Here is a 24,746-nt window from a genome sequence, read left to right as displayed (position 1 = left end):
GTACTCTTTTTTATAGCTTCTCTTAGTCCTGTAAAACTGTTTACTGTTGTTCTGGCTATAGTCCTCCTCTGCCTTCTCTGTCTGTTTATTTATAAATGATCTTTCCTCTCACCTGATTCTTCTTTTCATTTCTCTCGCGGCTATCCTGCATTTTATTTTGTTTTCATATTTGTTATTGCTCGTCACTGCCTGTCTGGCTGTCTCCCTGGCCTGAACTGCTTTCCTAGATGTTTCATTGAACCATGGTTTGCACTTGATATCGCTGTTGTTATCTCCTCATAGTTCCTGTGCTGTCTTCTTTATAACTGTTGCTATCTTGTCCCATTTTGTATTGATATCTTTATCTTCTTTCCTATTACTTTCATTCTCTAATTCAGTGAATTTATTTCTATTCTTAATCTTGAACTGTTTATTCACCTCCTCTTCTTTTAGCCTACTCACATCTACTCTTTGAGTCCTTTTGCCACAGTTTCTTATACTTGGTTTCTTTGGTAATGGGAGCTTAATTTATATTAGGACAAGAGGATGGTCCGATCCTATCTCAGCCTCTCTCATTCTCCTAATATCTTGCCTTTTCATGTTTTTTATCTGTCAACACATGGTCTAAGGTGAATCCTAGTTAGCCCATCTGGTGATGTCCATGTTGCTTTACATATGTCTTTGCGGGGTAATGATGAAATGACTTTTTTAATGTATTTAGCTGAGGCGAAGTAGATGTGCCTTGTACTATTATCATTTGATTTAGAGAATATGCTGAATATCCCTACGTATATTGCCATTGGTTTTCTTGTCCTATTTTGGCATGTAAGTCTCCCAGCACAATTTGTAAGTCATACTGTGGTAATCTGGAGAATATCTGGTTTAATGTGTCATAGAATTCGTCTTTTATGTTTATCTTCTGTCCTTAGTTGTGGCATGAACACTTACTAATGATACGTTCCCGTATTTATCTTTGATTCTGATGCAGCATATCCTTGCATTGACAAGTTCGAGTGTCATCACATTGACCATAATTTTATCATGTACCGCAACTCCTGTCCTAAATACAATATGCCCATGTTGTGGTATATAATAGTATAGTTTCTCTCTCTGTGCATGCCTTGGCCAGGCCATCATATCTCCTGCAGAGCTGTGATATCCATCTTGTACTCTGTTAGTCCTTCAACAAGTATCTTTGTCTGTCCTGCAACGTATAGTGTTCCTACATTCCATGTTCCTATTTGTAGTTCTTTATTCGTAAGCTTAGGTCGTTTTCCGTAACATCCATTCCAATCTGAAGCTGGCGGGGGAGTGTACAGGAACCTTCCAGTTTTTTACAATGTTGAATGGTTAGTCGAAAGCTGTCTTGGATATTGAGTACCTTATTGGTATCGCCGCCATTCAGATTCCTTTTTAAAAATTTTCTCACCATACTTTTTACTTGCCCATGGTAGATGTTGTCCAACTGCGTAATACATAGGTATTTGTAGGTTTATGGCTCGCAGCACTTGACAGCTTGTCCATGTGGCCTTTGGATGCCTTCACTTACGAAATTTTCCCTTTTCCTTAATGCCAGTGTGGCGCACTTCTCTATTATTATTATTATTATGTACTGCAAAATGTACTACATACATTGTCACGTCAACTTACTAAGGACGTCTGAATTTGCTTGAGAGAGGACTAGAATAACCTAACTTGGGAGGTGAAACAAATAAACCACTGATGCGTTATCATCACTATCTGCGGTCGAACTGACAGAAAACTGTTCCATTGTCATTAGTAACGAACATCGTTATATCGTCTGGGAAATAAATTGTACATATACTGTTAGCCAAACAGCGTGATCAGCAGAGAACGTAGCAACCGTTCTGATTTTTAATAACAGTATGAAAGTAGCCGGAGTGATTCAGCTGCCCCTAGCGATGTCGTTTTATGCAACCTTCAAGATCCATGCGCGAGATACACATTTTCTCTCGATCGTTACGCTGAAACTATTGGTCCTATAGAAGAAAGTGAACATAACCATTTTGTAGGAAATTTAATGTAGTTAAATTCTATAGTGGGATACGTTTTTTCTGGAGGCCACGGTTTTCGAGTTATTCAATAAAAACGATTAAAGGTGACCTTCAAACGGCCCTCCAGCTCCACACTCATCCCTCACCAGTCAGGACTTCTGGTATGTTGTTCCTGGGACGCCCTCCTATCAATGTACAAAAATTTGCGACTACACGAACTGTTTTCGATGTTCGACTTTTTTAAATTTCTAATGACTGGGCTATTACACCAACAGCGTAATCTGCTATTTCGTTAACATTATTAATTTTAACGTCATCAAATCTAATTACGTTGTCTATTTGATTCAAAGTTAACCCTTACAGGCACAGTACTTTCGTTGTTAGAAAGCCAGAGGTATACAAAGACATAAATTTTTATTTGATGCTGTTAAAATTCACAAAATTGTTAGGTAAAATTTATTCAAACGTCAGTTTTGTCTGTTAGTGCTCGACTGCGCCGGTGGCATAATAAGGCCAGTCAAAGTAGACCTAAAAAGGTTGAATGAGGAAAATAATTAGTGCAGTCCCAAATTTTAGTACAATGGTAGGACGGAGTGCCATAAACAACAGAATAGAAAACCTCACAGGTGGGGGCTGAGTGCGAGAATGGGGGTGCGTTTGTGTTGAGTAACTCTAGAAACGGAGCCTGTAGGGTAAACGTTTCCCAATACAAAATTTAAGTACACTACAGGCCATTAAAACTGCTACACCACGAAGATGACGTGCTACAGACGCAAGATTTAACCGACAGGAAGATGCTGTGATATGCAAATGATTAGCTTTTCAGAGCATTCACACAAGGTTGGCGCCCGTGGCGACACCTACAACGTGCTGACATGAGGAAAGTTTCCAATCGACTTCTCATAAACAAACAGCAGTTGACCGGCGTTGCCTGGTGAAGCGTTGTTGTGATGCCTCGTGTAAGGAGGAGAAACGCGTACCATCACGTTTCCGACTTTGATAAAGGTCGGATTGTAGCCTATCGCGATTGTAGTTTATCGTATCGCGACATTGCTGCTCGCGTTGCTCGAGATCCAATGACTGTTAGCAGGATATGGAATCGGTGGGTTCAGGAGGGTAATACGGAACGCCGTGCTAGATCCCAACGGCCTCATATCACTAGCAGTCGAGATGACAGGCATCTTATCCGCATGGCTGTAACGGATCGTACAGCCACGTCTCGATCCCTGAGTCAACAGATGGGGACGTTTGCAGAACAACAACCATCTGCACGAACAGTTCGACGACGTTTGCAGCAACATGGCCTATCAGCTCGGAGACCATGGCTGCTGTTACCCTTGACGCTGCATCACAGCCAGGAGCGCCTGCGATGGTGTACTCAACGACGAACCTGGATGCACGAATGGCAAGACGTCATTTTTTCGGATGAATCCAGGTTCTGTTTACAGCATCATGACGGTCGCATCCGTGTTTGGCGACATCGCGGTGAACACACATTGGAAGCGTGTATTCGTCATCGCCATAGTGGCGTGATGGTATGGGGTGCCATTGGTTACACGTCTCGGTCACCTCTTGTTCTCTCACCAATTGAAAACGTCTGGTCAATGGTAGCCAAGCAACTGGCTCGTCACAATAAGCCAGTCACTACTCTTGAACTGTGGTATCGTGTTGAAGCTGCATGGGCAGCTGTACCTGTAAACGTCATCCAAGCTCTGTTTGACTCAATGCCCAGGTGTGTCAAGGCCGTTATTACGGCCAGGGGCGGTTGTTCTGGATACTGATTTCTCAGGATCTATGCACCCAAATTGCGTGAAAATGTAATCACATGTCAGATCTTGTAAATACATTTGTCCAATGAATACCCATTTATCATCTGCATTTCTTCTTGGTGTAGCAATTTTAGTGGCCAGTAGTGTACATTAAATTTCATACACAAAGGCCCTGTTCATTTTTTCTGAAGACTAATAATCTGCTCGTAGAGAGTGAGAGAATATGAAAATTTTGCGTGTGGTCATTGAAGGCCAGACATAACATTGCGGGCTGCATAAATCTTCATCGGCAATGACAGCTGTATCTCTCTGTACGTCTGCTCCACTTTCTCTGACGCAGGTACGTCGATGTTGCCACTCTGGACAGGACAATTGCTTGTCCTGTCTGGTAACACCAAAGAGAGGAAATCATTTTACAGGCAGGGAAACTACTACCAACTGTATACAGAAGAAAAGAGTATGATAGGAAATGAACGGATATTTATTTTGAATAATGGCAGTTACAACAGTGAGTGAGCAGATAAAGATGTTGGGGCAGTGATCTGGCTGCCCAGCTAGCGGTCCAGCTGGTGCGGCTGCATGCGGCCTCGGATGGTCTCCCCCAGGAAGCGGGCGCCCTCGTCGTCCGCCTCGCGGAACCCGCGGATGCTCTTCCTGCAGCGCCCCAGCCAGTCCCGGGTCTTCGGGAAGCCGCTCAGGTCTGCTCCTATAGCCTGAAGACAGGATGCGTATCCTCGCTTAACCTATTTCTTGATGATTTTCGTAAAAGTTTTGCTATCTAGGAAGTCCGATAGAAACGTTATGACTTATGCTGCCTGACAAAAATAAATAAATAAATAAAAATAAAAATAAAATTAAGCAGCCAGAAGACATGATCGGATGTCAGTGTACACGTACAATTCAAGGGGTGGGGTGTGGGGGGATGGGTTGTACTAACTGATAAAGAGTTGCAATTCTCTGTAGCAGGTGAAACAGCCACCTGAGTGCGTTAGTGAAGTTCGTGATTAGTGTTGTTGCTGGGGCTGGGCCTGGTAGGCTATATGAACGGGGTTGACAGCGACAGACGTTGACTGATCACTGTGAAGAACACAGAGATGTCGCGCACTCATATGAGACAGCTTTATCAGCCCCTGATAGAATCTGAAAGTGGCCCCATTCTGGGTCTCCATCTGGCTGGCTGGGCACTGGGATGCAATATTCAAGCTTGTGACGCATTCAGATACGATTGCGTCCTGATGCTGCACGGCGTGGGGACGTGAGGGGAGGTATAATAGTCATCAAGCCATGTCTGACCACCACGAAGGAGGACCGCCATTCTGTACAGCAACCACATCCTAACACCTTGACATCTGCACCTGCCATCCGAGAACAAGGAATGGACTCCCTGCAACATTCCGTGTTATTCCACACCATATTGTTCGGAGATTGGCAGCAGCCAGGACTGGCTACCGTTAACGCCACAACACAAACTGCTACGTTTGGAGTGGTGCCGTCACGGGGAAGCATGGCGTCGCACTGTGGTCAGTGATGACTGCCACAGATAGCATCATGGGCGAGTATGGCGTCGAGCTGTAGAGAGTTCCAATTCTTCCAATGGTCATGGTTTAGGGAGCTACCAGGTATAACTTAAGGTCACGACTGGTAGTGTCTAATTCTAATAGCATAACAGTAGGCCGAGGCATGTCGTGTTACATCTTACGCGAAAGTATCGTGGCGCCATATTTCAGCAGGACAATGTTTGTCCACACACGCGACGTGTCTTTATGAACTGTCTGAACGATACGGAGGCACTCCCGCTGCCAGCAAGATTCCCAGATGCGTCCCTGACAGAACATGTATCGGACCAGTTCAGAAGTCAACTCTGTGCCAGCGGCAGTATCCAGGATATGAAGGAGTTGTCACAACAGTTGTGGCCAGCTTGGTGATGACACCCTTCCCAACAGCCGTGGCCAGCTGGCCTCAGGAGAGCATAGAACGGCTTCATGACACTCCTCCCAACTCAGTGCATGAATCCAGTCCAGTGGATGTTCATCGTCATACTGATAATTGGGAAAATGTCAAGCACATTGTAAATTTGACTCGAGACTGTAATCACTGAAATAACGTCACACATTCTCTCAACCTATGAAATTTCGTTTCGTTTCCTCCTCAATTTGTGGATGATTCATTTTTCTTTGTCAGGTAGTGTACATACAACAAGAACGCCACGAGCCAAATCAGGACACGGATACCAACATCACAAAGTAAACTGCTAAGAAGAAGCTTTCTTTTTAATTATTGTAAACTTGTTTCTCAATAGGCCTTTTGACCGCACAGAATCTCTATATAGCGGTATCTGCGCAATGGAAGCATATATTGTCACTTTCCCTCAAAAAGAGTTGTCAGCACGGGAATTTGCTTGACGAATTGGCGTCGCTCATAACGATGTCATTCGAACATTCAGCCATTATCATGACAAACAAAAAATTTAATTTCTGCATCATAGTGATCGCCCCCGTCATTATCATCTGATGACCACGACATACAAGTTATGGATCTTAGGTTCGCACATGGATTATGTAGATGAACTTACGCTGCCTTCTTGGAGGCATCTGGGATCCATGCGATGCTCCGCCGTTCCCATGCAATCAAATTGGTCCCAAGGCATCCACTATGAGGAACAGTACAAACTCCACAGCACCGTGGTGCGCGAAAAAGGTGGGCAAGGGAACGCCAGGAACAGCTTCAATAATGAGTTCGCAACTTGTGTGACACCTGATGATAGTCATAGAGGAGTGTGGAGGCAGACAGGTAGCAATACACACATGTGAGTGTTCCGTCCAACAGGTTTAGATGGGAGATTGATTAGTCATGTATTGGGACCAATATACGGTGTACAGATGTCGGACGCCTTCCATCTCTATTCAAGCCAATTTCAGTGCAGTACAATATAGAAGCAGGATCCTCCAACCTGTTGTCCGGTCGTATTTCAGGAAGGTAATGCACACGGCACCCGCTTTGTGAATACCCTCCTCCAGAAGGCACTAATCAACCAACTGGAACGGTTCGCGGTTTCAGCTTACATGAACACTACTGAACATGCTTGGAGCCACTTGAAACTCGCAGTGTGTCATTTCACGTACAGTGATCACACACTGTATGACCTCAGGAGGGCCACCGTCGAACAATGGATCGGTGTTGAGCAGAAATATCTAGACCACAATGTGAACAGCATGACAGTGCATCACACCCAGCAGCAGGTTACGGTTTCATCATTGTGATGTGTGATCTTTCTGACAGTCAGCCTGTACTTTTTATTGTTTTAAAGTGAAGTTACTTTTTAGTTACATAAGTCTTGCGCATCTGCATACGACAGAATTAAACGAGCAGACCTCTGGAAGACAGTGCAAGATTTCAGCAGACCAATGAAGTACATTAAGCTGATTGCAGCTCATTACAACCGATTAAGTTGTCAAGTACGCTGTACAAATCAGTTGTCGGCGCCCTTCACAGTCTGTCGCCAGTTCTGTTCAACATTGCGCTAGAAAAAATGAGACATGCAGTTGGCCGTAATAGGGTTATGGAGATGGTTGAAAGTGAGGCAAGCATTGTATTTGCAGAAGATGTGGTGTTTGTGGGCAAAACTCAGAATGAAGCGAGATACATCTAGATTTATGCTAGAAGCAAAGAAATTAGGGTTACGGGTCAATGACAAAAGCATAATATTAGTCTCCCGCCGACAAAAAATAAATAGACTCCATCAGTTTAGACGGTCGCAATTTTGAAACAGTCGAAAAATTCAAGTACCTGGGGTCAATATGGTCGAATAAAAGTGAGATAGAGACGGAAATTCAACGATGAATAACAACTGTAAACCGGTGTACTACAGTTTAAATCACCTATACATGTCACGCATCGTATCCCAGGAAAGCAAGATACAGCTACAGCTGCACATGCCACTAGGGCGGCCGGCTATATTGTATGGTTATGAGACGTGGGCCAGTGCACGATGGAAAAGCGGATCAATACATTTGAGATTTTAAGGAAAATTTATGGTGAGGTACACAATGCAGAAACTGGAAGACCGGAAAGAAGACACAATGAAGATCTGTACCGCCGAACATAGGGTGCTCTTCCTAACAAAGTATTAATACAGGACTAATACAGCAACAAACTGGTAGCCTTCCAAGCGGTTGTCCGCGAACGGGGTGGAAAGATAGAACTTTGGTAAGCCTGGAGGAAGCAGATCCAACAACCGGCAATGGGTAAAAATACGTGATTGTATTTAGTCATGATTTGTGGACTAGAAGTGTTGATCATTTCCTTATGTGTTATGTTTCTAGCATTGCCCTAAATGCCTGTTTATGCAAATATATGATGATGATGATAAGTCTTATTGCTTCATTCCTTGGTCCCTTTGCATCTAAGCCCTCAAACGTTCGCAGATATTAAGCTGGTGCAGAAAATTTTTTGAGGAATTTATGGAGCCGGCCGAAGTGGCCGTGCGGTTAAAGGCGCTGCAGTCTGGAACCGCAAGACCGCTACGGTCGCAGGTTCGAATCCTGCCTCGGGCATGGATGTTTGTGATGTCCTTAGGTTAGTTAGGTTTAACTAGTTCTAAGTTCTAGGGGACTAATGACCTCAGCAGTTGAGTCCCATAGTGCTCAGAGCCATTTGAACCATTTGAATTTATGGAAGATATAGCTGAATTACTTTTTCTTTCTTGTCTCCCACACTGCAAATAAAGCTCCATATTTCTAACACGAAACGGTACCGAGCTACAATTTTATAAGTATTACCTCAGATGGTGCCTTAAAGTTTAGCGAGTCGTCGATATAAAAGTGATCATAGACAAACTAGGAGCTTGGCTGAAACGTGATGAGAGCTGCAGTTTTGTTGAACGAAAGTCCCGCTCTTCTCCAGAAAGTATTTAGGTAAACGACGAATGACCTCAATCAGGATTCATCCTCCGTGTTTCCAAACAAGTCCACTATCAAAGCCATACCGTGATTATGTTGGTTTTAATTTTACCATCGGTTTAGAAATATTATTTTAAGCAATTTATTTCGGTCATAAATTCTGATTAATACAGTTATGTAATATTTGTTCTCATCTGTCTTGTAATATTGTCATTATGGGAGATTCTACATGCATCTAAGAGTAGTTAATCCAATTGATTTCACCAATTTGCCAATTCAAAGCCTCTAAAGTTCATACTTCGTAATAGGTATAACAATTATAAATGGAATAATAAAATATGTATCAAAACGTCTGTACACGCATCAAGATCATGTTGGTTTTTGCGTGTCTATTAAACATACTACACATTAATTCTTGCCAGGATATAAGTGGTCAGTTTCCTACAGAAAACGTCTCATAATTTCAAAATAAATGAAAAAGTAGCAATCCTCGTTGCATAGGCGCTTACCTCTATGCTGGAGGCGGTTACAGCGCATGCGATGTCTGCGATAGTGGCGTGGTCTCCAGCCACCCAGCCAGTGCGCTCCAGGAACTTCTCCAGAAAGTCGAGTGCCTCATACAGGGCGTCCTTTTTGTCCTTGTCCACTGTTGTTTTCAGCCCAAAGTATAAAGGCGTCTGCAAAGTAACAGAATGTGTCACGTAGAATCGACATTTGATGAGTCACAGGAAATACACGAGTACAAAATACTCTAAAATTGGTGGAAATCCAACACCTATAAGCAATGGTCAGAATAGATCCTAACTCGGAGGACGCGCAGTGCAGTGTAGGCCTACCTGCAGGAATAATTGTTGTTGTCGTGGTCTTCAGTCCGATGACTGGCATGTTGCAGCTATCCACGCTAATCTGTCCTTTGTACGCCTCTTCATCTCCGAGTAACTACTGCCGACTACATGCGTCTGAACCTGCTTTCTGCAGTCCAGCCTTGGTCTTCCTCTACAGTGTTTAACCCCAACACTATTTCCATTGTCAGACTGACTATTTCTCTGATACTTCATTAAGTGTTCTATCAAACGACCCGTTCTTTTACTTCAGTTGTGTGATAAATTTGATTTCTTCCCAATCGTGTTCAGTACTTTCTTATCAATTATTTTCCGATCTGCCCATATAACCTTCAGCATCTTGCAGTAGCAACACATTTCAGAAGCTTCAGTATTCTTTTTTTTCTGAACGGTTTATCGTCAACGTTTCACTTCCATACATGACTATACTCCAAACAAACACCTGCAGAAAATATTTCCTAGTATTTCGTTTATATTCAGTATTAAAAAATTTCCCTGTTAAGAAGTATTTACCTTCCTATTTCAAGTCCGCATTTTATATCGTCACCATTTCGGCCATAGTCACTTTTATACTGCCAAGAAGCAGAATTTAGGTATTACTTTCAGTGTCTCATTTCTTAATTTAATTCCCTTGGCATCACCCGATTTAAATAGGCTGTAATCCAATACCCTTTTTTTTACTTTTGTTAGCGTTCATTTCACAATCTCTTTTATAAACGCTGGCCATTCCCTTCAGTCATTTTTTTTTAAGTTTTAATTTCTTCTCCCTGAAGTATAAATCCCTCTACAAATTCCTCATGTGTTTCCTTCACAACTCGCTCAGTGTACAGATTGAGAGTAATACCTAGAAATACAAATTTATCTGCATCGATAAAAATAGGCAAATTCTCTAGAGGCTCATAAAGCTTCTAGATAGGAAGACACGCATGTAGCACTCTTTTGAGAACATCAGAGAATCAGAAAGTGCTGTAACTGAATAAATTCCTCTCTATGAGTGCGCTAATTGAGTTGATTCTAATGAACGCATATTCTACTGTGGCACACTCGAAATCTTCATTTGTACTTCATACGTACAATTTGAACAGGAATGACATACTGCCCATCCGAAATAAAATGATGCTCAAAAACGAATTAAATGTATCATTTTCATTGAATAAACGTTTGTGTTGCTCTCTCATTACATTATCAAACGGTTCAAATGGCTCTGAGCACTATGGGAGTTAACTTCTGAGGTCATCAGTCCCCTAGAACTTAGAACTATTTAACTTAACTAACCTAAGGACATCACACACATCCATGTCCGAGGTAGGATTCGGACCTGTGATCGTAGTGGTAGCGCGGTTCCAGACTGTGGCGCCTAGAACCGCTCGGCCACTCCGGCCGGCTACATTATCACTTCTGTACTGTATATGTTATGTATAGAACTAAATCAGTTACTAAAACAAGTGGAGAGTACATAAGTTTACACTAAACTTCTTAATGAAAACGATAAGTCTGCATTACTATCGCTTGGGTAATGAATCTGAGTTCTTTACCACAATTCACTTGTTTTTCTGGAGCATACTCAAGGGCCTCCTGGTAGCTATTAACATGTACTAAAAGTATGCTATTCAATCATAATAAATACTGTAAATATGTGGCTTCTAACCTTCTTATTTGTCACCTCTTCAGCAAACTGTGTTCAGTTTCACATATTACTTTGTCAAGAATGGCTTTGCAGGACAATTGAATTAAGTAATGTGCTACGAACTACAACCACATGAACTACTACGATGGCTATTTGTCAACCGATGATGGTGCAACATTAGTGAGTGCAAGGGCACGAAAGTAGAACAGCCGCCAGATTGGTTCCGACTGTTGGTGTGATTTGACACCAAGCGTGTCGGTTCACACAAGTGATCGTGTAATGATGACAGCAGAGAAAGCTACGGTTGTATTTTTCTAAGAGTTTGTTTAGTATCACATTTAAAGCAGTGCTGGGTACAGGATTGGGTAATGTCGTAGAACAGAATGTAGTGCGGTACCAGATGATGGCCTTCAAGTAACAAAGGTATTAAATGTGAATGAAACTAAAATATATGAGCTTTTATATATTACAATACGTCTCATCTATCTATAAAATTTAATTACTTTATATTTATTCGTCTTGATGTTGTAGTTTCCACGAACGTTGTGTATAGAAAGAAGTTCTTAACACTGTATACCTAATCTCGACAAGTGTCTTCAGATTTTACATTTTCCACATGTTATGCAGGGACATGCATTGTTTTCAATTCAGAAACACCTGCCTCAGTACTAGAGATAACTGTTGTACGATAGTGAATCTTCACTCGGACCGAAGCTGACGTCAGTTACACTCTACCGGTGGGGAATAATTTCATGGAAACTACAGTATTTACCAGCAACTAGGGCGGGAGCGAAAGGGGTGGATGAATTTAGTTCCTGAGTACTGACTGCCGGATTTAACAACTATATATTGCATGACTTTCAAACTTAGTCTACAGGGTCTCGTGGAGAGAGGACACGTGACGATTTCGGTTGTCGCCTATCTAATTATGAAGTGTAGCTCGGCGGCCTCCTTTGAAGCTATGCGAGTGGAATAAACCATGTGTCGGCAGCGAGTTTTCCTCCCTGCCTGCTCTCTCGCTGTCATCTGCGTCACCAAGTAGACGCGAAGCGCGCCCACCTCATAGTTTCTTGAACTGAACAGCCATTTTGAGCACAAGACTGAAAGAAGAGAAAAGTTTGGCAATCAGGCCAGTGATTCTTGCCCGTAAGCAAAGTTGCGCGAATTTACTTTTGTGGCATGAGGGATACCCGTATCTGAACCGAATATTTCTTATTTAATTTATTTTTTGTCACAAAGTCTAGGTGAAGGCTTTCTCTACAGCTGGTTCTATAAAAATTAATGCATTTCACCAATCACTTATGCTGAAATCACTCTCTTTGAGACATGAACTCAGATCACACTTTTGTAGTGTGGATAGAATAACATTTAACTCTTTTAACTTTGTAAAGACATTTAATACTCAGTTTCACAGTGTCTCAGATTCACGGCTAGCAGCAGTGTACACAAATCACTGAGGACATAAAATTATAAGAGAAGACATTACACTGTTATTTTCTAGGATGTCTCAAAGATGTCGCCTGGCAAATGTCAATAAAAATACTTACGCCAACAGCTCTTAGGCGAGAATACAGGACTCCTTCATTGAAAAACAGTCTCTGGATGACGACCGCTCGCTTCTTTGGGTCTTTTGGGTAGAGGGAATCGTCTTTGCCATACTGTGAAGCGAGGTACGTTGCTATTGCGTGGCTGTCAGGAGATAAGCAGTGTCATTAGCAAAGCTAAGTTCCGTTTCGGTGGACAGAAGAATATTTTCTTAACCATGATGCTTATCTGTATTTACCTGTCCCAAAGGATGAAATCATTGTCGATAAGCGTTGGTACCATATGTTGTGGATTTAACTGCAACAAAGGAAAATGATTTTTTGCCATAAGCTGACACAGTAGCGACAAAAATTTGCTGTAAATGTTAATTCACATGGTATAATAAAAGTGAAATGCAATAAATTAGGAAAATGGAAAACGGTAGGTGCGCCTGAAAATAGTAGTTACATTATGTTTCCATCTTGTAAAGCAGAAGTCTTCCCGAAGAGTTGGTTTTACACATAGTGTTAATTTGTGCGCATTACACAGCTAATGTATTCGAAAAAATAAAATGTAGGTGTTGTGTACATAGTTCCGCATAGTCAGCATGTACACAACTTTCCCACTAGAGCGCGCCCCGCTATGCACAACACCGCAGGCGCAGCGCTCGTCCGTCTCCGCACTACGAGATGGCGCTGCCTTAGAGACGGACCAAATTCTGCTTCCGCCGATCCGCATATTAATATGTAACGCAGCCAATGAGATTGCTGCTAACGTAGAACCTTTTCTCCTCGCAGATCACACTCGCGCAGTGATACATGAACGCGCGAGGTATTATAACGAGTGTACAGACTTCAGATTAGTCAGTCTGCATTTGTCTGCACCAGTCTGTACCAGTCTACATTAGTCTGTACCAGTCTATAGTTAAGTTTCAGTCTGCGCATAATAAGATTATCATATTCCTGTACATAGCCATGAAGTGAAATGTATAGACACTTTGTCAAGTATCAGAGATATGTGAGAATAAGATTAACGTACCAAGACCAAAGGAACTTCAGATTGTCAATTGTAAATAGCATCCAGAATCAAGTTACGTAAGGTTTATGCTTGTTACTATTTTAATAAATGTGTGTGAAAATTAATCAAGTTCTATTTAAAGTTGGTCACCGTCAGTCTGCTACTATAAGTGTGCCAGTGGCATTTCTATCATCTGACCTAACGGCAGGAGATAAACACGCTATGATAAGACCACGAGACATATTGCTGACACTCTCCTACTTCGTTAGAGCGACAAGTCAAATAATCTGATGGTGTGTGTACTGAAGGTCTTACAGTACGCACACCACAGTTGATCAACCACAATAGTATATTCACTTTATTTTTTCTTGGCCAGAGATCAAAGTTTTTCACTTCAAAATTATGGTACGTCCAGTGCTTAATTGCTTCCCCACCATAATTAATCGAGCGAACGTTTACTGGGCAAATGGCCTTGTCACAGTGGTAAAACTGGTTCCCGTCAGATCACCGAAGTTAAGCGCTGTCGAGCGTGGCTAGCACTAGCATGAGTGACGTACGAGTCTGCCGAGCAATGTTGGCAAGCGGGGTCCATTCAGCCCTTGTATGGCCAACTAAGGAGCGACTTGACTGAGAAGTAGCGTAGCGGCTCGGGTCACGAAGACTGGCATCGGCCGGAAGAGTGGTGTGCTGACCACATGACTCTCCATATCCACTTCCAATAATGCCTATCAGCTGAAGATAACACGGTGGACGGTCGGTAGCTGGGCCTTCCAAGGCCTGTTGGGATGGGGTGCAATTTAGCTTATGTTCCCTGGAACAGTTAGGACAGGTCAGGAGATGTTCCATACTTCACATTCGCCACAGTCCCATCTGTCATCATATTTGTCTACGAGACTCCACTCCATCATGTTTGCGTTCACTGGTGCTACATCGGTTCATATGCTGTTCAGGCTCCTCCAAATTTTTCAACCCAAGTTCTCGCCACTGGGTATCTCCTGTAGCGGAGGGTAATCGTCTGGGAACTCGCTAAGTTCATTGTTCAAGACTGTCTTGCTGGATTTAAGTCTTCTAGGCCCACAGAAAGCGTCAAATGAGGTGTGGCGTTCATCGAAGGAATGCTTCACCTTCTCAGTGCTCTTCAGGAGCATGAGTCTGTACATCTGGGGACCACATATGGTTTATTGAGGGGCATAGGTTTCATCCCAGTTATCGATCAGTATATTTCATTTAAGTTTAAGCTGACCTTTTTGGCTTGCATGTATCTGAACCACACCAGGCAAACCTATTCTGGCGTGGAGAATCGCTGTACCTAGGCTGTTGTTCTCAGTACGTTTGGTCTAGCTCCGCCTTTGCTATTGACCAGTATCCTAAGTATGTTATTTCTGGCTGCGACTTCCTGACGTGCCCTATTGCAGTGATGTGTATACGTTAGTGATTGGTCTACAACCAGGTATCTGTGAATTCAAGGGTGATGCTATTCCAGTTTACTTTCAGCTGTCGGTTTGCTCGTTATGGGTTAAGATGGAAGGCGCTGACTTTTGACTTTGAGGGGTTTCATTCGGAGAAATTTTCCTGATCGTGTTCTGATACTGCAGCTAGAGCGCGTTCCAGATTTTTTTGTATCACCTCAATATTCTTTCGTTGAGCTGTGATGGCCAGATCGTCGGCGTTCAAAAAGTGAGACACGTTATTTGATGTTGGGTGGTCATTGGTATAGAGGTTGAGGAATAGAACATGGACCAACAACTAACCTCGGCAAGCCTATTGTTCTGCCATTGTCAACTGCTCCTTCTGCCCTATTGTGACATAGAACATTCGCTTTTTGAGCAGTGATTCAGTGATTTTTAGAATCTGGTAATACATAAGGGTGTCACACAGTTTTGTCATTTTGTACCATGCAGAGTGTAGGTCAACCAAGGCACCCTTCCGCTGTCTGTTCAATAAGACCCAAGATTTCGCTGGTGTAAGATTTCCCTGCTCTGGAACTGTCCTGTTGAAGGATGAGCTTTGGGTCCACGATGCCTGCAATGAGGGTCAGTATCAGTTGTTTATAGAGTTTCCATGCTTGACATATGAGTGATATAGATCGACAGTTCTTTGGGGAATTTGGGTCTTTCCCAGTGTTACTACCTTTTCTTTTCTCCGCATCTTTAGGTTCCATTGTTGGTCTCCAGGGCCGAAGTGTTTCATCCAATCCATACAAAAATCGCCCATAACAGCTGCTCTTTCTCTTTTTATTGAGGGTAGTTGGATTATTTAGGGGCAAATGGCACAATGAAGGTATTTGATTCTGGTTCTGGCTATATATTGATTTTCCATTTAGAGTTGAGTTGGTGGCCAACTTGGTTGGGTTTTACTTTGTACGTTTGTTTAACTACCTAACGCTCACAGCTGAGGGTTCTGACTAAGTTCCAGGACAGTTTGCTACAATCGGTCGTGTCATTTCCTTCAGTATTCAGTCCCTTTCCTCTCACTTAGCATTTCCATTAGTTCAGTTCCGAATGAAGACTTGCTAGTACAGTGATTTTGTTTGTTCAGGATGCCCTCTGATTGAGCTGTGAGGCCTGGAATAAATTATTGCTTGCAGCCTCGTGTAATAGGTCTCTCGGAAGATTGTTGGAGAATGTCTAAGAAGTTTTTGTAGTTTTACAGAATTGGGCTGAGTTTCTGCATTGAAATCTTCTGCATACTCCATCCATTAGCCTTTTAAAAATTGAACGTTGTGCGGAATACTATTTTTATTGTTCTAACGGCAGCACATGTCTGGATTCCAATTGGCCTATGTTACACAAACAAGGCATTGAAGAGAAAATCGTAAAAATCAACAATGAAGCCATAAAACCAGTGGATGAGTTGTTATTTTTACGGTGGTTTAAGGTAGTGAATGTATGGGTACCAAAATAAACGAACAAAAGAGTGAAAATGGAGAGGAATTAGTTTGGTAAACTCAACAGGATTTTCAGAAGTAAGCTTCCGATGCGTCTGAAAAGGGTAGTTTACAACCAGAGTGTATTATCAGTCGAGTTTTACGGCGATGAGACAGGGACATTTAATGCAAAAACCAGTTAAAACATTAGGATTGTGAGCAGTAAAGACATGCATGTTCGCCGGCCGAAGTGGCCGCGCGGTTCTGGCGCTGCAGTCTGGAACCGCGAGACCGCTACGGTCGCAGGTTCGAATCCTGCCTCGGGCATGGATGTGTGTGATGTCCTTAGGTTAGTTAGGTTTAACTAGTTCTAAGTTCTAGGGGACTAATGACCTCAGCAGTTGAGTCCCATAGTGCTCAGAGCCATTTGAACCATTTGAACATGCATGTTCGTAACCACTGGGAAAATAGGAAAACAAACAAATGGATCAGGAAGACACTGGATTGGAAGGCATTTTCATGACGCTAAGGAAAATGAGAAGGAAGCGGGAGGAACCTGTCGCCAAGACATTCGTGTTCATCGGTTTGTTGCGGACGAAGACGCGCACACCCGGGTAGAATCATGGTTCCGTACGCAACTGTAGATGTTTTTCCATGTCGGCATTGTCCGTCTTGTCTCACAGTCGGATAAATGAATATACAATTATGGCGACTACTTTTGAAAAAATGAACAGTTTACATATTTTTCCATCTGTCTCGTTTTCATATGACTGCCACTTACAGCCGATTTTATTTTGGAATGTCCTAAGCCCGACAATTCTGGTTGTACTTTAAGGTGCTGCACTTTCTACTACTCTTTTAGTTAATACTATGGGAAAGGAACTGAAGGCAAACCATTCGTTCAAAAGGTTTTACGAAAAGGCAACTGTGTTCAAACAGTTCTACGTGAAACTATAAGAAGTTCTTAGAAACAAAATTATATACAGTAAAGTCGAGTATGTGAGCAGTTAACCTGAGCTCTAGAGAACTAAATTTCACGGTCGCTGATGACTTCGCTGTTGAGTGCCCATAAACGGCAAAGAAACACCACACGCACACACACAAACACACACACACACACACACACACACACACACACACACACACACACAGAGAGAGAGAGAGAGAGAGATTCTTTACTTCACATAGTTTCCCAGTTTGCGCCACCCGTGCTGGTAGACTAAACTCCTGCAGTGTTGCAGCATACCTTGAGATAATCTTCCTTGAGGTGTTCCTTCGAAGCCAAGTCTATTTTTTTGACTATGACGTCTACTCCAACAGCCTTTGCTACTGCCAGAGCTATCCTCGAAGAGGGGGCAGCTCCGTCGAAGTACAGCGTGATGGGCATGACGTCAGTATCTCCTCGTTGAATAGAGAAATAAAAATAAAGGCGTCAGTTCACAAAGGGATGCTGTGGTGCTGCAGTAAAGATGCAAGGTGCCATTAGCGAATCAATGTACATGAGTGAACTACAGATAGATATGGTTACTTTATATATTAAGTAATTTTTATATTTTCCATCAACAGAAAAAGTAGACATTACAGGTGATATGGTATAAGCTCTGTTGTATTATATACTTGTTTTGCGATACATATGGATTTTATTCTACATTGTAAAGAATTATAGCTACATGAGTTATTCTGGTAGTTTAATAGCGTGCTATCCACGTAGCTCAGTTCAGTCGTTTATACGGTATACATATAGTGCGGCGTAATGTTAGAATGCAACAGTTGTATTCCTCTTAGCAGCTAAACTCAAATCCCCAATCAATCGTTTATTATTACACAACCACAAGTCTAAATGTAAAGGCAGCTATTTGAAAAGAAACTTTTTATTGGACAAACATCATAGTAAATAATATCGTCTCCCTCTATAACGTCCCACAACCAAAATGCAATTCGGGTTCCCGGGTTCGATTCCCGGCGGGGTCAGGGATTTTCTCTGCCTCGTGATGACTGGGTGTTGTGTGATGTCCTTAGGTTAGTTAGGTTTAAGTAGTTGTAAGTTCTAGGGGACTGATGAACATAGATGTTAAGTCCCATAGTGCTCAGAGCCATTTGAACCACAATGCAATTGCTAACTGCATCCTGAAGAAGTTTCCTGGCATCGTGCACATTCACTCTTGCAACGCTTGCACAGTCTTGTCTTCCAATAAAAACTGGGATTGATGCAAGTGCTCCTAAATCAGGTCAAAACGATGAAAATTACTTGCGGTTAAGTCATGACAGTGTGGTGGGGCTCCCAGCACTGAAAACCAAGATTCTGAATGCACAGGACTGTTACGCAGCTGTAAGAAGGCGCGCATTATCCTGAAGTAAAGTCACACATTCTCAATGTTTCTCTTTTCTCTTAATTTTCATATGGTGTTTCATATCTTGCAATAGCTCATAGAAGCTGCCACTATTTGCTGTTTGACCGTGGAGTCTAATGAACTAGCAGTGGACCTTTCATATCCCAAACCAAAGTCATCACCAACTTCCCTGCAGGAGTTTGGCTTTCCAAATTTTTTACTTTAGACAAAGACGTAGGTCTGCTCTGCGCCTCATAGACCATCATCTGGTAAGCAGGTACTGTGCTCCTGAGAATGCATTCTCGTTCCTCTTCAAAACGGATTTAAATATGATTTCGATACACCCAAACATTTCTGTTCGCGTGACAAACAAGTCATGTGACAACGTATCCAACGAACACAAACCTGACAGTAGTTCAAAGATTCCCGGACGACTGAAAATTCTGAACCGTGGCTACTGTTCAGTTTGAGGTACCGTTGCCTTCGTCGATCATACATGGCTCTGGCTCTGGCCAAGAGCTCGGAAGACTCGCAGTCAAATTAGATCAGCAGGCGACTAAGAATTGGACTAATAACCAAAATTCTGCACTGTGACACAGTGGAACAATTACATCCAGGGTTAACTCAGTTGAGTATAAAATTATTAATCATGTAAACAGTGTAAATAAATATGCTTGTGTCTGTGTAATCTTCTTCTCATACAGGTACAACATCTCATGTACAATAACATCAGTTCTAGCACGACGATCATCACGAATCATTCGCTCAGGTGTCTCGATATGCCTGTCCAATTTAGAAATGGACGGCTTATCCAAAGCACTTCGTCGCTCACACATATCCATCCTCTCCAACATCATTTAACCGCTGCACTGTAGTCATATCCTGCGAAAAATGTTCGAAGTGCCACTCCCTTCAAAGTAGCGAAAACTAATCACTCCCCTAGTTTCTTAGTTGGTGCATCCGGGCAACAGGGGGCTCTTAAAGAAATGCTATGAATATAAAGAGCTATTCATTGAAGAAACACAGCTATAGAGCGATCCACAAAAGATGGCGGTTAGCCCAGGTCGGGAATCGGACGGGGAATGCATTGCTGCCGGTTCCAAGCGACAGTTGTGGTACGTGCATACATGTGCTTTGCGCTTTATGTAAGCGTGTATCACGCAAATTATGTTTCTCACTTGCTTGAGTAGAATTAGTCGCTTACCACCGCTATCAGCCACAAGACAACTTGCAACAATTGGAATACAAATTCACCAAATAACTCGCTACGATCACGTTTAATGCTCGCATTGGATACGACATTCACAGCAGAACGCTCGGAACACCACTGAAAGCTAATTGGCTACCGGAGAATGCGTGACGTAGTTGCACAGAACGAGCCTAAACTCACCACCAACGTTTGTGTCCAACTATAACGCACAAGAATAACAGTGAGGTTAAGGCAGTTCATTGTTGAGTAGTGTTATCAATCTATGGAGCAGAACAAATTGCTTTTATTTATTGACATGTCCTCGTACATTAGCAAGTCAAAGTTAAGTGATGTTTGTGCATAGTATAAAGCAAGAACCCCAAAAATGCTCGAATGCATCAGTGCGACATGGGTGGCGAGGTCCAGTAATGTTGTGTACCAAATGAAAGGCTGCCACTCATCTTGGCTGTTGCCAATTCCATAATTAGTAGATTTTATAATTTTTGTTTTGTCAAATTCGATTTAACGTAATTTCGTCTTTCAGCTTAGTTTTGCACCTTAGATGATATATACGTAGAAACTGGGCTTTCTTACCGAAGTAATTGGTGGAAATTTCATTAGGAGGAAGATATTTACTCTATTTCATCTTTTCCAACCGCTTAGCAATTGATTAAAAAATTTTCTGCTGGTGTAATAGGACACACAGTAGAACAGGCGCTTCGGAAGTGTTTTATTATTATTATTATTATTATTACTATTACAGACAAGACGAGTAAATGTGATAAATAAAAGCTTTTATGGATGTATAATATATACAGCAGATGATAACATCATTGTAATACATTATAGTAACTGACAACAAGTACAATTCTTGAAAGTCACTGTAGAGGAAAGTGGTGATGGAATTCCGTTCAAGAAAGCACACGTACAATTAAAAAAGCCTTATCTATTAATGCAAAATTGAGGCCTAACAGTGTGATGGTTAAAATCAAGTGTCTATAAACATCAGATGTCATCGCTATAAACACTGCAAAACGGTTAAGTAATTTGGATAGGAAAGAAGAATAATTCGAAAAATTTTTGGTCCGAAGTATGAGCATGGGATTTTGAAATTAAGACGCAACAAGGAGGTTTATGAAAAAACTGAAAATTTAACACACACAGTGAGAAAGGGGCGGATCACAATTTATGGTCACCTAAAAAGAATGGGCAAGAAGTGGACGAAAAAATTTCATTTCCTTCGACAAAAATATGAAAACTTCAATTTCGAGGTGTACAGAAGCTAGGCAAGATTTACAGAAGTTGTGAATTAGAGACAAAGACTTAGAAAACAGACATAGATTCATGGAAAATGATATAGTAAGTCAAGGGTTTACAGAAGAAAACACAGACTTGTAGAAGTCAATCGTTCTAGTAGCCATGGAACAGCGGTTGATGATACATATAAAGAAAACGAACCACTGCAGCCATGTCATCAAAGAAATTTATTTCAAAGGACTAGTTTCGGGGCAACATTTACGCCATCTTCAGGTCCATTGTAAACCAAAAGAGTATTTTCATTCCTTGGCCTAGGTGTTGTTGAACACATGAAATACTAGTTTGATTACATACATCACGAGTATATACTCTACAAGATGTTGTCACTACTGTTGGACATCGACACAACAAAGGAGAGAACAGTGCAGATCAAAATGAAGAAGTATTGGAAAGCCAAATGAGACGTCATAAGTCAGTTGTTTCACATGGTCCTAAGTTGGCCAACTTCGAATAATAACAATAATAATAATAATAAAAGAGAAATAATAATAATTTTAAAACAATAATAACATAAAATCTTACATGAGCCGGAATGAAACAAGTTTCTAATTATAAAACTTGACATGAGAAAAGAAATACAAAAATGGAGAAAGTTTCAATCCTACATGTTGTGTTGGCTTAAAAATATGGTTAAAAACGAAGCAATAAAAGACAAAGGATATTTTCTAAAAGAACCATTGACTTAGTTGGATGTACATAAAAATAATTACTTGAAACGGAAAGAGGTTCTCTTCTACACTCTTCGGTGATTAAAAATATCCAAGAAGTGAAAAGTGACCCATTTGCTACGGCAGGAGAGATACCGCCAATGACCTTTCGAATTTCTGTGTGTGTGTGTCTCGTCCATTATAATACCAACAAAAAGTCTTACGGGCTTATTAGAGAGGGAAGAATACGAACAAGTGAAACAAAAGATTAGACACTTTGACTAGCAGAGGAGAGTCACCTTCGGAAAAAAAGAAGATTAGAATTTAATGTCTCGTCGACAACAAGGTGATTAGAGACGGAGTGCAAAATCGCATTGGACAAGGCCGAAATGGGCCGCGTCCTTTCAAGGAAACCATCCCAGCATTTGCCTGAAGTGATTTAGAGAAATCACGGAAAACCAAAATCTGGATGGCCGAACGAGGATTTGAGTAGTCGTCCACCCGAATACGACTGCAGTGTGCTAACTACTGAGCTACATCATTCGGTAGTGATCTACGAGATACCCCAAGCGCAAAAGAAGTTTAGATATCCGGAAAAGTACCTAGTCTAGAAACTGCAGACTACACGATGCAGATACGACAAAAACAGAAATTACGATAGGAACACTAGGTGGAAACGCGTTATAAAAATAAAATACGACGCAAATGCAGTAGAGAGACTGGCGAATAAAAAAAATGAAGTATTTCAAGTAAAATGCATTAATAATAAAACAGTTTACTCATTAGTCAAATGGTTTAAATGACTCTGAGCACTATGGGACTTAACATCTGAGGTCGTCAGTCCCTTAGAACTTAGAACTACTTAAACCTAACTAACCTAAGGACATCACACACATCCATGCCCGAGGCAGGATTCGAACCTGCGACCGTAGCGGTCACGCGGTTCCAGACTGTAGCGCCTAGAACCGCACGGCCACACCGGACGTCTTACTCATTAGTCGCAACGAGCACTAGACATTATCTTTCGAAATGATTTTCTTTCAGCTTATATCAAATAACCATTAGCCGAAGAACACTGAAGTTCCTGTAACTTACCTGGGAATGTGAGTGAAGAAGCAATTTTGCTGTGTAGCAATGCACTCCAGGAAGAGGAATTTGTCTGTAACCTCGCAGGCAGCTCACTATATACCGCGAGTCAACTTGTCCATTCATGCCAGCCTAGTCAGAGCATGAATTCCATCTCTCTCTCTTTCTCTCTCTCTGCTTTTTCTCTGTGTCTTGTCACGTGGCAGTGCTGCATCACGCCGCTAAGATAAGAAATACTTCCGCTGGTGATGTAGCGGTAAACACCTCGACCTAAGGACAGAGTAAGCGTTAAAGAATGCTGAGTCAAGATTATCTACTACTATGTGAGGCAGTACGACAGTCCTAACTCTACAGCGGAAATTGTGTTTTGTAATGCTAGTCCCAATCACAGGAAAAGCACGAAGTTAATGTTATTGGTATACTTAATTTTTAGTTTGGTATTTTAACCACCCTTCATCGTCAGTTCAAAAACATTTGTTGTTGTTGTGGTCTTCAGTCCAGAGACTGGTTTGATGCAGCTCTCCATGCTACTCTATCCTGTGCAAGCTGCTTCATCTCCCTGTACCTACTGCAACGTACATCCTTCTAAATTTGTTTAGTGCATTCGTCTGTTGGTCTCCCTCTACGATTTTTACCCTCCGCGCTGCCCTCCAATGCTAAATTGGTGATCCCTTGATGCCTCAGAACATGTCCTACCAATCGATCCCTTCTTCTAGTCAAGTTGTGCCACAAACTTCTCTTCTCCCCAATTCTATTCAATACCTCCTCATTAGTTATGTGATCTACCCATCTAATCTTCAGCATTCTTCTCTAGCACCACATTTCGAAACCTTCTATTCTCTTCTTGTCTAAACTATTTATCATCCACGTTTGACTTCCATACACGGCTACACTCCATACAAATACTTTCAGAAACGACTTCCTGACATTTAAATCTATACTCGATGTTAACAAATTTCTCTTCTTCAGAAACGCTTTCCTTGCCATTGCCAGTCTACATTTTATATCCTCTCTACTTCGACCATCATCACTTATTTTGCTCCCCAAATAGCAGAACTTATTTACCACTTTAAGCGTCTCATTTCCTAATCTAATACCCTCTGCATCACCCGATTTAATTCGACTACATTCCATTATCCTCGTTTTGTTTTTGTTGATGTTCATCTTATATCCTCCTTGATTGGTGCAGCGTACTGTAAGCAGCAGAATGGTTCGGTCGGTATTCATGTCGGGAACAAGCCGACCGAGATGGTGTTTGTGTACGGCGAAGTGGGTGGAAACTGCCGAGAGGCAGCACGGCTATACCAAAACAAATACCCTCACGGACACCAACCACATTATACAACCTTTCAAGGTCTTTTTGGGCGTTTGCGTGATCATGGGTCCTTTCGGACAGACTAAAGTGCAGGGATGCGGCGGACCGTGCGTACACCAGATTTGGAGAATCGGGTTCTACAGAATATTGAAACGAATCCTAGTACAAGTCCAGGCAGGTGGCCTACCAACACTGTGAAAGCGAAAGAGAGCGGCAGTCAATGATGCGACGTGTGAAAACGTGCACTGCATGGTGGTCACTTGGGACATTTGTTGTGACGCGGATGCAATGCAACTCTGTACTGTGTTCCGGGACATTTTTTGTG

General features: G+C 42.0%; 1 protein-coding gene across 1 annotated transcript; it reads right to left on the bottom strand.

Annotated features, from left to right (window-relative positions):
- Nucleotides 1–4,317: 4,317 nt before the first annotated feature.
- LOC126199582 (glutathione S-transferase 1-like) lies at nt 4,318–23,187 on the bottom strand. Its single transcript, XM_049936506.1, has 6 exons — nt 23,116–23,187; nt 17,784–17,995; nt 12,914–12,972; nt 12,678–12,819; nt 9,171–9,338; nt 4,318–4,476 (listed from the first exon to the last, which is right to left on the bottom strand). The coding sequence occupies exons 2-6, from the start codon at nt 17,922–17,924 to the stop codon at nt 4,318–4,320; spliced, it is 669 nt and encodes a 222-aa protein (XP_049792463.1). The 5' UTR covers nt 17,925–17,995; nt 23,116–23,187.
- Nucleotides 23,188–24,746: the final 1,559 nt, after the last annotated feature.

The sequence above is a fragment of the Schistocerca nitens genome, chromosome 8 (assembly GCF_023898315.1).
Source record: "Schistocerca nitens isolate TAMUIC-IGC-003100 chromosome 8, iqSchNite1.1, whole genome shotgun sequence".
NCBI classification, from domain to species: Eukaryota; Metazoa; Arthropoda; class Insecta; order Orthoptera; family Acrididae; genus Schistocerca; species Schistocerca nitens.
Note: the sequence above shows the minus strand (reverse complement) of the source record. Positions and strands in the feature narration are given on the sequence as shown.